The sequence below is a fragment of the Gadus morhua genome, chromosome 23 (assembly GCF_902167405.1).
Source record: "Gadus morhua chromosome 23, gadMor3.0, whole genome shotgun sequence".
NCBI lineage: Eukaryota > Metazoa > Chordata > Actinopteri > Gadiformes > Gadidae > Gadus > Gadus morhua.
Genome location: NC_044070.1, coordinates 24901631 through 24918014, shown reverse-complemented (window position 1 = coordinate 24918014; position 16384 = coordinate 24901631). Strand labels below are relative to the sequence as shown.

The 16384-nt window shown below is 51.2% G+C and overlaps 1 protein-coding gene across 2 annotated transcripts in view; it reads right to left on the bottom strand.

The window, feature by feature from the left end:
- The window catches only part of pola1 (polymerase (DNA directed), alpha 1), a 60476-nt gene that overhangs the window by 18005 nt on the left and 26087 nt on the right, over positions 1-16384 (bottom strand). For both annotated transcript variants that reach the window (XM_030348991.1, XM_030348992.1), the window contains exons 27-34: positions 10719-10751; positions 10330-10422; positions 9881-10086; positions 9502-9634; positions 8602-8733; positions 8099-8273; positions 6660-6841; positions 3212-3343 (exon numbers count right to left, since the gene is read on the bottom strand). In XM_030348991.1, the coding sequence (XP_030204851.1) occupies positions 3212-3343; positions 6660-6841; positions 8099-8273; positions 8602-8733; positions 9502-9634; positions 9881-10086; positions 10330-10422; positions 10719-10751 (1086 nt within the window). The remainder of the gene's footprint in view (positions 1-3211; positions 3344-6659; positions 6842-8098; positions 8274-8601; positions 8734-9501; positions 9635-9880; positions 10087-10329; positions 10423-10718; positions 10752-16384) is intronic.

Here is a 16384-nt window from a genome sequence, read left to right as displayed (position 1 = left end):
GCATGTCAGTGAATGGTAAAGATAATTTAAATTAACGCGCACTGATTGTCTTTACCGATGGAATTCACCTGAAATGTGCCAACACGCACAGACACACGCACACGCTCCCCCCTCAAAGACCAGGACTGGTGGGCTCTCCTACTGGCTTTGTGCCTCGGCAATCAACACTTTCAGCTCAAACCTGAATAGGCCTGAAAAACCAGCCCCTCCCACACCCACACACAAACCCCTACCTAAACCCCCCCCCCACGCACACACACACACCCCTACCTACCTACACCCACCCTGAATTGGAGCCAAACCGTTTCACTTTGTACATCCTCTGGTTAATCAAAGCATCTCCATTCAACAATCTGACCTTTTGTTCAAAACAGGATTATCCCCTCCCTGGTCTTCCCTCCCCCTCTTCTCCTCCTTTCTCCCCCTCTTTACTCCCCCTTTCTCTCACTCCTTTCTCTCTCTCTTTTCTCCCACTTTCTCTCCCTCTTTTCTCCTCCTTTCTCCCCCTCTCTTCTCCTCCGTTCTCTCCCTCTTTCTCTCCCTCTTTTCTCCTCCATTCTCTCCCTCTTTTCTCCTCTCTCCCCCTCTTTTCTCCTCCTTTCTCTCCCTTCCTCTCCCTCTTTTCTCCCCCCGCCCCTCGGGTCTCCAGGGGCGACCCACATGACGAGGGTAATTGCAATAATTTGTTAAACGCCATGGCAACGGTGGTTAGACAGGAGGGGGAGGAAGGGGAGGGGGGGTTGTTGGACAGAGAACGAGTGACCATTTTGCCAAAGACAGTGGAAGGTGGGGGGGGGGGGGGGAGGGAGAAACAAGTGTTTGTAGAGGCCCTGGGTGCTGGTTCATGGGTAATGGAAGCGTTGGGAGGTAATCTCAGTAATGATTAATGGCCCTGTGGTCGTGGCTAGAGAGGCTAACACATATATAACCACACACACACAGAGGTACAGGCCTTTCACTCTATCTGGCCGACAAACAGTTCTATTTGAACTCTCCCTTGGCCTGAAAGGAATCCTTAATTACACAATATTACCCCTCATCGCCCCACTGTGTGTGTGTGTGTGTGTGTGTGTGTGTGTGTGTGTGTGTGTGTGTGTGTGTGTGTGTGTGTGTGTGTGTGTGTATTCAGTGGTAGCAGCTGTTTCACAGGTTGCAACAAAGGGGGTTTAGGGGCTCACTCCCCACACATTCTCTGCACTAATTGATTTCTGTTCAGCACTGTGGGAGTGTACCCCCCCTGCCCCTCAACCCAGCCCTGAATCCAACTACACACACACACCGTCTCGGCCTTTCAAACAGAGAGCATTCCACTCGCTCTAGACCCAAGGTGTTACAAGCCGCCACCATGACAGCCAGACTGAGCCAGCAACAGCGCTGCAGAGAGCCAGAGAGACAACACTGGAATGCCCTCGTTGGGACGGCACACATGGCGGTGCTTGTCAGGTGACAGATGGAGGTGCAGTCTGTCCCCACCGGCGGTGCAGGTACAGTCTGTACCTGAAAGAAAGCCGGGGCGAGACGGTGGGTCTAAAGGACTTCAGGGGAGGGAGGTCCCAATGGAGACGGTTCTTCAACACTCAATACATCAGAGAACGCCCTGGGCCTTGAGGGCCACTGACGGCGCTCTTTTTCACCCTCTGTTCACAAGCCATTTCACCCTTAAAGGTTGTATCAGCGATGCTAGGCCGAAGCATCAATGATGACATTCATCTGATCCTTCCTCCCGCTCCGCTAGTTGCCCGCCCCGTAAGCAGGCCGGCAAAACACTGCGTCTCTGTTGGCAGCCTATTCTCCGAGATCGCACACAAAAACAAATGGTACTACCAACCACTCAAAACCAAAATAAATAGTATTCCAACCAATCACCGACCGGGGCTGGGTGGGTGGGCGTTGCGTTCACGATGGTTTTTACTGGATGCACGAGGCGCGGCACGGAGGGGCGAGCGGGCTCTGTTTGGGATCTCGCTTCAGATACCAACAGAAGTGACGTTACCCAACATCGCTGATACAACCTCCAAACAAAGGCTGCCTATGCCCCCGTCATGCAGGGCAGCTAGATTCACATTCTGCCCAGGCGGGGGTCTGAATGACCCCGAAAGAGGGACCCCCTAAAAAACTAACTCAAAAGGAAAGTGTCCAGGCTAAGGTTCCAGCCTTCACTCCCCAGACTGCACCCTACCAGGAGGCCTCCTGGAGTAAGATGTGCAACTCCTTCATTACCTGGATGTGAATACATCGTTACTCACTTAGGATTCATGTCCGCTTAATGACTAAATAGAACTAGCATGAACTCCCGCAAAGCATACAGGTTAAGACACGGCTGGCTAGTGTGCCATTTCACCTTACCTAACATTAATCCATTAATTATTCATTAACATTGGTTAATGCAGTAATAAGCATTAACTCAGGTCCAGCTACCTAGGGTAAGAGTATGGGTTAACCCTAACCTACAAACTCTGACCCCTCTGCTATTGCTAAATAACGTTTATTACTAAATTATCCAATATTCATGAATGGTTAATAAATGAACCTTTGATATACTTTCAAAGAATCAAATTAAAAGCTTGTTCTAGTATTAACCAGGACCGTCTGGTATTAAGTGGCCATTGTTGATCTAATTGTACACTTTAGAAGGCAGTCTTATCTGTAAACCTGAGTACGTGTTCACGGCCTGGGCTGCATTCTCCTGCTGGTTTTGACTTATTCTTCCTCCGGTTCACAATGCCATGAATCACCATGTACAGTAGCCTCAGCCGTTCACTGATTAATAATAGATTGTGTTTATGAAATGGAATTTAAATGCACACATTCAGTGCTGCGCCCTTCAAAGCCTCAAATAAGGTTCACATTTAAACCGACTGTATAGCAGAGGGAGAGCGAGAGAGAGAGGGAGACAGAGAGAGAGAGAGTGAGAACAGCTGGCTGCCTCGGGTACGGCACAAGCTGAAGCATTAGGGAATGAATGGAGTCTAAATTGAAACTAAATGAAGTCCATTTACTGCCCTGCAGGTGGGGAGGGGGTGGGTATGAGGGGGGGGGGGGGTATGGGGAGAGGGTGGGTATGGGGAGGGGGGTATGGGGGGGCCTGTGTGTGACGCTGAACAGGAGGAAGTCTTCTGTGTATTCAGGAGAATAATGCTAAACAACAGAACCAACCCGAGTAGCAATAATCAGGAACACCCCCCCCCCACTGCAACAACACAATACTCACACTGTAGTACTTCTTGATGTGTTTGCGGATGTCGAGCAGCAGCTTGTTGCTGATGTTGGCGTGGTAGTCGATGAGGCGGGCTCCGCAGGGGGCGTGGCAGCAGCGCATCAGCCCCGGCTCCAGCGTCTGGCCCTGGGGGAAACACAGCCCGTCGCGCCGGGGCCATTCAGTTATGCCGAGTACTTTGTGAATTGTTTACGTTTATTTAGAAAACAAGAACGTCCGCACCAGGGGTAAGAGCGACCTAAAAGGGGTCACTAAAGCGGTTGGATAGTGGAGGTTCTGGGTTCAAACCCCAACGTCTGAGCAGTGGGGACCCTTGGGCAAGACGCCTCATCTGCTCCCTAATGACAATCATCAGAAAAACTAAATAAAAACACTTCCTCTTTGGAAACAAGCCCCACACTAAGCACCAGATAAACGGGAGACGGGACCTGAGACATTGAGGACGGTTGGAACGCCTCATAACTCAGCTGAACAGCCCTCCACAAAAGAGCCAACGTCTGCAGACATGCAGCACTGAGGTGCCATTAGGGCCGACCCGCGGCGTCGTTCCCCCCCAACCTTCACAAAGGACATGCCAGGCATGAAGGCGTGTGGAGGGAGGCAGCGGTGCAGTCAGAACACCTGCGACCTGAAAACGGGAACGTCTGGTGGGCCAGAGGAACCAGGTCAACGTGACCTTAACCACTTCAAATCTTCCACTTGACAGCCAGACCTATAGTTAATGCAATAAAAAGAACTAGAAACCAAGCCGCATAACGATTACGCCGAATAGAACCGCTTAAGCACTCTGTGTGGAAGCGACCTCCTTTTGGGCTGCGGATGACAGCCACAGAAAGAGCTTCTGAGTTAAGAGTCGGCAGCGCACATGTATGGATGTGTCTGCTCGCGACACCCCCTCTACCATCTCCTTTGTGGTGCGGCGGGGTTGGCCTGTCCAAAAAAACCAAAGAGGTCACCACTTTCCCTCCTGTTCAGAGCCGTGTCTCAGCCTTCGCCCGTCACTGTTCCAGCACACATTCAGGATTTGGCTAAATACTGCAAACCGACACACTGAACAAATCCTTCTCTCCTTTCCTTTGGTTGAAGTGTCTTTTTTCCGAAGGCCTTACCGGAATGCCTCCCTGTTCTCTCCCCGTCATGCCCCCCCCCCCCCACCAGCCCTCTACTGCCTTATCTCCCCCTGTCATTATCTCCCCGTTCCCTAACCCATTCCACACAGCACTCCCATAACAGCTTTTTCTTTCTCCCTCCCATGGACTAACATGTATGCAGCAGGTATATACAAAGATAAAGTTAGATAGAAACAAATAAAGTCATGTATTTCTGGCTGTTTGATTACCAATATATAATACCCATGAAATGCTGGAGGGAAACCACATTAACTATCAACTCGCAAGGACACAACCGGTCGTCGTCTCAGCAACATATCCCATCTTCTAGCCAGGGCAGTATGGCCCTCTAAGGATATACATTGCCTTTCTGGGTAGTAAACCTGCCAAAAAAGGGACTTTTTTGTCTCTCTTGTCAAGTCACTCAACCTCAAACAGTAACAGCATGGTACTGAATAACCAAAAACTGCAAATAGACAAGAAACTCTTTGTAGATTATTTTCCTTCCCCAAATCATTACAATTCCCTCCCTCATTCCTCCCATGCAATAACTTCCCGTCTCCCTCTCTGCCGCTCCTCTCTCCCCTGCGTCTGCCTCCCAGAGTCAAGGCCTGGCTGTCCTCCGGCTTTCCTCTGGCCAACCACCCTAATTAACTGACTGACTTATTGGTGTCTCAACGTGTGTCTGAGGGTCTGACCAAACCAAAGGTCTCATTGTCTTAGACAGTCACACACCAGGTACCACGTCCTGAGGGCTGTTGTTTGATAGTTTCGACAGGATTGTTTCTTCTTCAGGTAACTGATTGGTCTTGTATACTCAACTCAAACGTCAACTGTGTGCTATCCATGTCAGCATACAGAGCAAACATCTTTTGGTTCTTGTAATTGTCTGGCATCAGAATTCAGGTTGTGTTCGCGTCTCACATTTACATGTGGGTTTAATGGAGTTCGTCTTGACATCCATTTGGTTACTCATTCCGGCCATTTTAATATTACTTTGGTTATCTTTTTTCCCTGTAGGGGTGGGAGGGTAATCCTAGTTTTATGACTGTCTGTGAGACATGAGTAGGCTGTGTGCCCTTCTCATTAGAAGATGATAACACAAACACACATCTGTAGCCACTTGTCAGCCCAAGGTTGCACTACTCTGTGCGCATGCACGTGCGCATGTGCGTGTGTTTACATCTACATGCATGCATGTTTTTGTGTTTGCGTGTGGTCCATGCGCAACAGGGTTAGGGTTTGTAAGTTGCAGAACCCGAGCTCTGCCAATGAAAACAGTGCTGAGCTGGGCAGCGGTCCAGCAGCAGGCGGAGACTCAACACACTCTGGGTCATCAGGAGTCCATCACAGGACATCTGACGCCCCTAATTAAACATTAAAGAAACAACGTTGAGGCTGTCTCCGCCTCAGATGCGTTGCCTCAACACCGTGTATTGTGTTGTGTATAGATGATGGGGCGTTGTGTATAGGTGATGGGCTGTTGTGTATAGGTGCTGTGTATAGGTGATGGGCTGTTGTGTACAGGTGATGGGCTGTTGTGTATGGGTGATGGGCTGTTGTGTATGGGTGATGGATTGTTGTGTATGAGGAGGATCTGTGCGGGCTGGACTAGGGAGGAGGGGGCCTGAAGGGTTCTGAGGGGGGGGGCTTTCCCCAAACACAAATCAAGCTTCCACGCTGCCGCTGTGTCCTTGAGCAATACACTAGATCTCCAGCCAGGGTGGGGGCCTTCGGCCAACCGATGACTGACCTGTGATGGACGGAGCAACAGGGAGGCAACAGCACAACGGACCAGCAAACGGTTCAAACTAGAACAACGCCTATTAAGACCGCTACGACCGCTCGGGGAACAAACGACAAGTGGCCGAAGTATAATTGAAAATAAAATAAACTGTCATTGTAGAAACTATCAAATATATCTTAACATCCTACGTCTGGGGACGAGCCCATTTAAAAAAGGACAACAACTTTAAAATCTCTTTCCTGTCGCACTTTAACGTGTGGCTCTGCAGGAAGTGGTCGGACGGTGACGTTGTCGACCGACCGCTAACACACTGGGCTAACAGGCTAGGTTACCACGCTGGGCTACCACGCTGGGCTACCACACTGGGCTAACAGGCTAGGTTCTCATGCTGGGCTACCACGCTGGGCTACCACGCTGGGCTACCACGCTGGGCTACCACGCTGGGCTACCACGCTGGGCTAACAGGCTAGGTTCTCACGCTGGGCTACCACGCTAGGCTACCACGCTGGGCTACCACACTGGGCTACCACACTGGGCTACCACGCTAGGCTAACACGCTAGGCTAACAGGCTAGGCTACCACTCACGGCTCCCTGGAAGAGGCTGCTGTACACGTTGTCCGTGCCGCACTGCGGGCAGGCCAGGGAGAAGTGGTCGCAGTCCTTGTAGCGCTCCTCGTCCGTCAGCTGGGCCGGCGCCCCCAGGGAGACCTCCCCCGCCTCCTCCCGCTGGCTCTGCTGGTGGGCCCGGAACTGGGCGGGGTCCAGACCTGGGGATGGGGGGCATTACGGTTATGTCGCGCCGGAGACGCTGGACTGAACGCTGTGCTCCAGCTCTGGTTAAGGGTCACCAAAGGAAGTCACAAAGCTGTGATTCGTTCCCCGAGCCAGGGAGCAGCCTGTGCTGAAGCCTCGGGTGCCGAGACATCGGATGTTCACAAGCTTCATTGGAGATTAATCAAAAGGGAAGACAGAAACACTGAAAACATTTAAACACTCGTTCTAACTCAGAGAACATGCCCCATACGCACGACTTCTATATTAAACTCATTTGCTGTCCCTCATGGCAGTCCTATAAAAAAGGCCCCAGGACATAGCTCAGAGTGTGATCCCATGGACACTACATTAAGAGCAGCCCCTCATCCCCCCACTCACACCGACGGCCCAGTCGACCAGGCAGGGCAGCACTCAGCGCCCGGGGAGCGAATCAGCAACCCGCTCGAACTCCTGAGCTAAGCTGACCCCCTTCCACCAACGCACCAGAGACCCACACACACCCCCCCAACCGACTCCCTGTCCAAAGCATGTGCTCCAGTGTTTATGGGTCATACCGGTCGCCCTGACGGCTTCACAGGTCGGCCTGTCAGCAGCCTGTAAAGCGGTCAGGATCCCCCCTGTCTGCGGGACAGGGCTAGGGGGCTGTAAGCCTGTCTGTGGGACAGGGCTAGGGGGCTGTAAGCCTGTCTGTGGGACAGGGCTAGGGGGCTGTAAGCCTGTCTGTGGGACAGGGCTAGGGGGCTGTAAGCCTGTCTGTGGGACAGGGCTAGGGGGCTGTAAGCCTGTCTGTGGGAAAGGGCTAGGGGGCTGTAAGCCTGTCTGTGGGACAGGGGGGCTGTAAGCCTGTCTGCGGGACAGGGCTAGGGGGCTGTAAGCCTGTCTGTAGGACAGGGGGGCTGTAAGCCTGTCTGCGGGACAGGGCTGGGGGCTGTAAGCCCTACCCTGCCATGCTCCAGACGGACCACCATTTCGAGCTTTGTATCCCCCCCCCCCCCCATCAAACAGGAAGGCGGCAATCATAGGATTTGCAAATAGCGAGTCCCTCTGCCGGAGCCATGCACAGCGTTGGGCGGAGTTTCCAGATTGCTTGTCAGCTGGATAGTTTTTGTTTACCTTCTTTTAGAGATGAGATTGCTTAATAGAAAGAAGAAAAGAAAGAGAAAAGGTGTCCTTCTGTGTATATCGCCGCCTGTCCCCTCAGACGCCTGGGAGGAACACTGGCCCCCCCTTAATGCAGCGACAGGCCTCACCCAGCCACGAGGCGATCAGCACTCCGTCGATGCCCTCGATGGGCTCGCAGATGCGGGCCACCACGGGGTGGACCTGGTGGGCCAGGTAGTACTGGAGGTCCAGGCTCAGCCCGGCCTGCTTCTGGAGCTGCTCCAGGGCGTAGGCCCTCTGGCTGGGGCCCAGCGCCGAGCCGTCCTGGGGGGGGGGCACATAGGGAAGGTTCAGGAGGGGGTTCCTTATCCAATGCTAACGGTCCTGAGGGGAGTGGATTAATCAGTCATCACTTTGAGGCTGTGTTATGAATGGACTGTACAGCTCTCAGAGAAAGAAGCTAATGGAAACAAGACTACAGTTTAAGCAGCAGAACGAGCAGTACACACCCCTGTGTGACAAGAGGTCCGGAACCTGACAATCAATGACAAACACGCACACACTCACAGAGAGAGTAACTTGGCCTCAGGTGCCATCGGTATACTACCACACACACACACACACACACACAGAAGTCCCTGTGCGCACCCACCTGGCAGATGACGTAGGAGATGGTGTCGCCTGCTTTGACGCGGCGGCCGGGCTGGGAGTTGATCCACAGGGCCACGTGCACGTGAGGAAGGCTCTTCTTGTCCGGGTAGTCCTGAGGATCCTTGGTGAGCGCCTGCACAGTGCAACAGGAACAACGCGTGAGTGAGACGCCTATGAAACAGCCCAGCTCAAGGTCACCGCTGACGGCAGGCCAAGGACGGCAGGCTGCACAGCCAGCACCATGACAACCCCACGGAGGAGTCCCACAGGACGGGATGGATGAGCTGGAGGAGGCTATGAGGAGCAGCAGTGGAATGGGCCCACTTAGACTCTTCCTCTCCCTTACAGGTTATTCAGCATCCCAAGCTACCTCAGCTGAGGCTGACCACAATCAAAGCAACACATTTTGGAGAAATGACCAAAAAGTTTGAAGGTGCTGAATGATAGATTGAAGAGCACTTATTAGAGTCATTTGTTAGAATTTACATTGCTCTCCGTGCGGTATTAGCGAGTGTAATGCACTTTAGAGAATATCCGTTGCTCAATTCTGATTAATCAGGGCGTCTCTTCTGTGATTGGTTCTGGAATCCCTCTGGCCCCAATCAGCAGGGGGGGGGGGGGGGGGGGGGGGGGGGGGGGGGGGGGGGGGGGGGGGGGGGGGGGGGGGTGAACCGCGTCTCCCAGGCCGAGGGGGGGGGGGGGGGGTGAACCGCGTCACCCAGGCTGAGTGGGGGGGGGGGGGTGAACCGCGTCTCCCAGGCCCAAGGGGGGGGGGGGGGTGAACCGCGTCTCCCAGGCTGAGTGGGGGGGGGGGGGGGGGGTGAACCGCGTCTCCCAGGCCGAGGGGGGGGGGTGAACCCCGTCTCCCAGGCCGAGGGGGGGGCCGAGGGGGGGGCATCACCTTGTGGATCTCGTACTGGTGGTGGTCGATGGCTCCACTGGCCACCCTCTCCCCCAGCTCCACCAGCTGCTGCTGGATGTTCTCCACGATGGCGTCCCGGCTCTGGTCCGACAGGATCTGTCCAATCACGTAGCTGCCAGGAGGGGGAGGAGGGAGTTAGGGTTCAAACTTGCAACTTCGTTTCTTTATATGGAAGTGAGCAAACATGTAGACTAAATGTATTTTGGATTACTTTTTGGTCTCAAAACCAAACAAATCTTATGAATGGAATCAACAGCAGCTGGCGGTCGCAGCTCCCTCCAGCCTTCTATCTGGGGTCTCAGACAGGAGGCATGGGGTCACGGCCCGCCTTGACCTCTGGGGCCCCACAGGGACGTACTTGCCGCACTCCTTGGCCAGGTCGCACCAGTCCCTGCGCACGATGTCCAGGCCCTTGAGCTCCTGCTTGGTGCTGTAGCGTCCGTCGCCGAGCTGCTCCACCACCAGGGCGGCGTACTTCTTCTTCTTTAGCAGCAGCAGAGACTTGAAGACACCATCGATGTCGATCTCCAGCAGTTTGTACATCTTGTTCACCTCTGCCTTCACCTGGTGGGCACCATTAACAAATACTGTTTAATACAGGAACTTATTACCTACACAAAACATATCAAATACATTTAATAAGGAAATTTAACTGGTATACTACACCTGTATAGGGCGTACTGGTACCTACACCAAGTACCTTTATATGCTTTAACCTTTACCCCCATTGACTGGGTTCTGACTGCACCATGTAAACAAAAGCACATTAACGCACACACAAACACCCCCCCCCCCCCACACACACACCTTGTTGCCCAGCTTGAAGACTTCCTCGAGAGTTCTGCTGTTGGTGTTGATCATGATGGAGTCGGTGTCGCCGTAAATAACTTCCAGATTCATCTGAGCCGCGAGGGAGAACAAGAAGGGTCCAGTGAGCGGGAGGGGCACGAGGGGAGTCTGGCACAGCATGAGAAGGGCTATGAGCCCAGTCCATGTATATTTGGAAGGTGCTATCAGATATTATGCGACATTAATATGGCCCCTGTCCTTTTGGTTCGCCTTTTCCCAATGCCAACAATGTCCCATGTGGGTGTAGCAAATTAACATTGACCATTTCTCAGGATCGCATTTAGATTTACAAAGTAATAGACAGCGTTCAAGGCTATGCAGTAAACATTAGTTCAAACATAACTCACCTTTTGTACCATGTCCTTGGTGTGCAAAAGGATCTGAAGTATAGAGGAGGAAAATGGCCATGAGTTTTATCGTCACACACAGTCACACACACGCACAGTTCCACCAAGAACAAACAATCATTAATGAATGAATATCTTAAGGACTAGCCCTCTGCAGAGCGTCGATCGCCGTGTGCCTTAATGTATGCATGTGGGAGTGCGAGTGTGTGTCTTAGTGTTACTCAGGAGGGCAGAGCAGGTGACTCGCCCTAAATGAAGGATAATTAGCTAAGAGGGCAATTAGAGTCCGTGGCGCAACAGGCCTTTAAACCCACATGCACTGGCTAAGCATGTAGCCACACCTTAATGACTCCTAATGGGTTCCATCCCCGACCGGGAGAGTGACGGCCTCATAACGCAGGTCGTTGTCCAATTAGTGCTTGACATGTGCAAGGGCCCAGGGCCGCCGAGACATCCCAACAGGTGGGGGGGACGGCAGACATGCATAGTGTGTGTGAGTCTGTGTGGGGGGGGGTCTGAAGGAGGGAAGGAATGCAGTGTGACCTGTCACCAGCAATCTGCTCCTCAATCAAGCGCCGACACACACACACCCTAACAAACGCCCAGCGGCCTGGGGGGACAAGGACGCGGCTATTTCCGAGTGTGGGGGGGCGAGGGGGGGTCCACTCCCTGAAACCAGAGTGGGACTTAAGCATGCTTTATGGGCTGCTACATACCGCTGTGTGGAGAGGGGGGAGTTAGAGTCATTACAGAACAGCCCCCCCCCCCCCCCCCATCATCTATTAGGGACTCCAGTCAAGGTCAAGGTCGAGCTGTACACCACTACACAAACACATATGCTCCCATAGGAAAAATTTTGGTGCACACCGTCTCACACACACACACACACTCTAGGGCCCAAAGCTTGCTGCGTTTTCTGCATAAAAAGCGAAGTGACCAAACCGTTGATATGCTAACTGTGAACATAATGTCCAGCTTCATATGGACGAACACGGCTCCAATCATCACGGAACAACAATCATCCATTTCACTGTCCACACTGGTTATACACAAACACCAGACCCAGAGCCTCCAGCAGACTTCAAACCAGCCCCAATTTGAGCTCAGCTTACTGATAAATCAACAACCCTTCCGCTGAATGAAGTCCATTTGTAGCCTGCTGTGACGCGCACAGGCCCGCTGCCCGGGACCGGAGGAGACGGTAAATCGCGTTGCGCACTACATCCGAAGAAAGCGCTAACTTCAAGCCTTTTGCCGATCTCGTACTAACCCTAACCATCAATCACGGTTCCCTTATTCTGAGAAGTGCAGTCCTGGTGTCAGACGCAGTATATCCATACGGGCGCTGAGGTCTGCCCGTGGTTCCCCCCAGGGCCACGCCGTCTGCTGGGGCAGGTCAGTGCGAGGCAGCGCCCCTCCACCGGGCCGCCGGTATCGGCTCCCAGGACTCGGGCCATGGTACTGCGTTGCATAGCGCCTGGTTATCTGAAGGCACTCTGCGGGCGCCGCTGGGGTTACAGCGAACCATTTGGCCCCGGGTTTACGAGGAAAAGGCCGCTGGCATGCGTCACAGGGAGACGTGCCAATGAGGCTGAAAGTGTGAATCGTTCCCCGGTAAACCAGTAATCGACCCGGGTTCAGGCCGCCATTCAACACGCATCACAATAGTTTCGGATAGGTTTTTCCTCCGCTTGTGAAAAGTGTTAATGAAATAACTACTAGTGTTGGTATTACTATCAAGCTAAAATAGGAAGGTAGGGAGTTGTTCAGCTGGCCTGGAAGAGGAAAATAATAATAATAATAATAAGTATCAAATCACCGAATCACCACACTATCAGGAGGGAGGAATTTGTGTATGGCAATCGGAGATACGGGGAAAGAAATCATGAAAGCGTTATCTCGACCTGTGTGTGTGTGTGTGTACTAGAGAGGTGGGAGGAGGTGAGAATGTGTTGATGTAATTGATGAGCAGACTCATTTAGACAGGTTTTCCATCCGCTGTCAGCCTGAGCGAGACAGACTGCTTAGAGGAATGGCCCCTGTGAAAGACAAGTCGCTTGACCGTGGCACTGGAATGCTTGTGCATGAAACACCCGTCCGTGTGTGTGTGATGCGACAAAAAACCCTTTAAAAACACATACCAAACACATACTGCATGGAACTATCCAAACACAGAGCCACAGGGGGTGGAAGTGTGTGATTGTGTGTGTGTGTGTGTGTGTGTGTGTGTGTGTGTGTGTGTGTGTGTGTGTGTGTGTCCTCTGTTGACGCCACTGCTCCCCACAGTGCATGCAGCCCATAACTCCGGCGCACCACTGAAGCAGCAGAGGCGCTCTCCAGTTCCCTGACGCTACTCGATCTCTGACTATCAAAGCGGCCTCGGGGTAGCCGGGGGTTCCCGCTAAAGAAGAGGCTCATTAAACGGCGGCGTTCGGTGCACTCTGACGGATCAAAGACGGCGGGGGTGCGGGCGGCACTGATGTCAGCGTCCAGTGACACATGGCCCTTCCACTCTTGCTGAACCAGTGGGCACCAGGTCGGGTATGGTAAGGCTCTTCAGATCAGAAAGTGGGCGCCACATTATGCACTGATATATGTGCAACATGTGTACAAATGGGCGACATTCTTTCAGTAAAGGTTGTAAAGCGAACAGAGAGAGTATTTCATAGGCTAGATTCACCGTCGTTGTGCCTGTGAGCGTGAGGGCAGATGGCCGTGGGGTCAGCTATGAGGTCCAGTAGCCATAAGGCCTTCAGTGAGCTTTAAGGCAGCTATGAGGTCCAGTAGTCATAAGGCCTTCAGTGAGCTTTAAGGCAGCTATGAGGTCCAGTAGTCATAAGGCCTTCAGTGAGCTTTAAGGCAGCTATGAGGTCCAGTAGCCATAAGGCCTTCAGTGAGCTTTAAGGCAGCTATGAGGTCCAGTAGCCATAAGGCCTTCAGTGAGCTTTAAGGCAGCTATGAGGTCCAGTAGTCATAAGGCCTTCAGTGAGCTTTAAGGCAGCTATGAGGTCCAGTAGCCATAAGGCCTTCAGTGAGCTTTAAGGCAGCTATGAGGTCCAGTAGCCATAAGGCCTTCAGTGAGCTTTAAGGCAGCTATATGGTCCAGTAGCCATAAGGCCTTCAGTGAGCTTTAAGGCAGCTATGAGGTCCAGTAGTCATAAGGCCTTCAGTGAGCTTTAAGGCAGCTATGAGGTCCAGTAGCCATAAGGCCTTCAGTGAGCTTTAAGGCAGCTATGAGGTCCAGTAGCCATAAGGCCTTCAGTGAGCTTAAAGGCAGCTATGAGGTCCAGTAGTCATAAGGCCTTCAGTGAGCTTTAAGGCAGCTATGAGGTCCAGTAGTCATAAGGCCTTCAGTGAGCTTTAAGGCAGCTATGAGGTCCAGTAGTCATAAGGCCTTCATTGAGCTTTAAGGCAGCTATGAGGTCCAGTAGCCATAAGGCCTTCAGTGAGCTTTAAGGCAGCTATGAGGTCCAGTAGCCATAAGGCCTTCAGTGAGCTTTAAGGCAGCTATGAGGTCCAGTAGCCATAAGGCCTTCAGTGAGCTTTAAGGCAGCTATGAGGTCCAGTAGCCATAAGGCCTTCAGTGAGCTTTAAGGCAGCTATGAGGTCCAGTAGTCATAAGGCCTTCAGTGAGCTTTAACCTGTTAAGGTCCGGCAGTATTTTGGTTTTTTTCGCCTAAACACATACCCAAATGGAAAAGCTTATAACACAGTAACCCTAAGTCCTAGATGGATGTATGATACTTCATTTGAAAGCTGACAAGCTCTAGTTTCTGTAGATATGTTTATTTGGCATGTGTCATACACACAACCTAAATGACATCAGTTCAGACATGGCTCTAAAGCAATTTTTTTGTTTTCGAAAATAATGGGTCATATTTGAACTACAATAACTAGGATGTGCTTTATGTAAGGCATATGGCAATATGCCAAATACCTTCTACATAATGCCAACTACACCTGGAAAAAAATTTGGAGTTCTAGGCCTAAAGCTTTGGGAGTTAATGGAGTTTTTATGGTGTGTGGTCACTGGCGGCCCAAACCTCTCCAAAATGTCTCCAAAATGGCCAAATTGTGCCAAATGCATTTACTCACTTCTGTGACACTGGAAACATTACTGAAGCATTTTGGTGACTATAAAACCTTTCTCCATGATTCAAAACATAATTTTTTCACACATTCATTTGATATGGCCATATTGAGATATTGTCATGTGATGAGACACTACCGGATCTCTCACGACCACCTTCAGTAGGAGTGGGGGCCGGGGGTCTGCCTGTCTGGCTTTGCGGCTCCCAATCCGCATCACTGTCCTCAGACATTGACCTACAAACACAATGCAATGCACAAATGTCACCAAATATAATGAAGAAATATATAAATGCAATTCAATGGGGTGTTATTTACATAGAAAACAAATAAACATTTCATTTATATCATTTCTGTCATTTTTTTCATTTATATATATAATGTATACTATATAACTATACTGCATTGTTCACTGTAAGCATAAAAACCCACACACAAAAATACACATAGATGGCGTCACTCACCGATCTAAGACTTCGTCCAATTGTTGCTTGAACATCTCCTCTATCTCAGAATCATATTGGCTGTCTTCGCTGTCCTCGGATGAAGCCAAAATCAAAGCGAGGGCTTCTTCATGTGTGTAATATTTCGTTTTCTTCGTTGATTTCGCCATTGTAAACGGCGAAATCAATGTGATCAATGTGTGCGGCGTGCGTCCTGGTCCGCTGGAGGCTCTGTCATGCGCAAAGCGAGTTGTCTGCCGTGATGACGCAGCTGTATATCTCGGCTCATACGTATCACACCTGGACACGCCTGGTAGCGTTGGAAAGGTAAACTCATTGGCTAGAAGCCCAAGTGACTGATATATCAATAGCCAATACGCTGTCCCTATACTAAAGCCGCGTAACAAAGTAAACAAAGCCCATTGGCCCTTCGAACTGGGAGCGCTCCATCTACTTCACGGGCTGTACCGGGGTGAAAACTGAACAGAAAAAGACGGGGACACTTTCATTTTGTAGCCAGCAAAGTGATGAAAACAAGCATACCCAACAACTCCATACTGGAGGTAGAGAAAATATCCACGCGGCTTTGAAAAGCTGGATGTTAGTTGACGAACAAAGTTTGGAGATGGTAAACAAATGGACTTTACACGACAATATTCACAAGCTGGAATAATTTTATGAAAAACCATGTGGATGCTTTTGATCAGTGGATTCTCACGGACATTTGGAATATAAATAATTGAGGAATGGACACATATTACGGTTCTCGGATTGCTTCAAAGGTAGGGAGTCTCTCTGTTTTATTGGCATTTCCGGTTTACCATGCTGGTTAATATCAATATTTATGGTTTTGTGCTCATGATTTATGAAAAAAAAAAACCGGATGAATAAATTGTGGAGATTCTACCCTTTCTAACGATGTATAGAATGTCTGTAATGATGAAAGTTGAAGCGGGTTATGTCGCTGCGTAGTGGGAACATGTGGTCAACAAACACAAATCGCCCACCGGTGGGCGAATGGGTCTTAAGAGGTTAAGGCAGCTATGAGGTCCAGTAGCCATAAGGCCTTCAGTGAGCTTTAAGGCAGCTATGAGGTCCAGTAGCCATAAGGCCTTCAGTGAGCTTTAAGGCAGC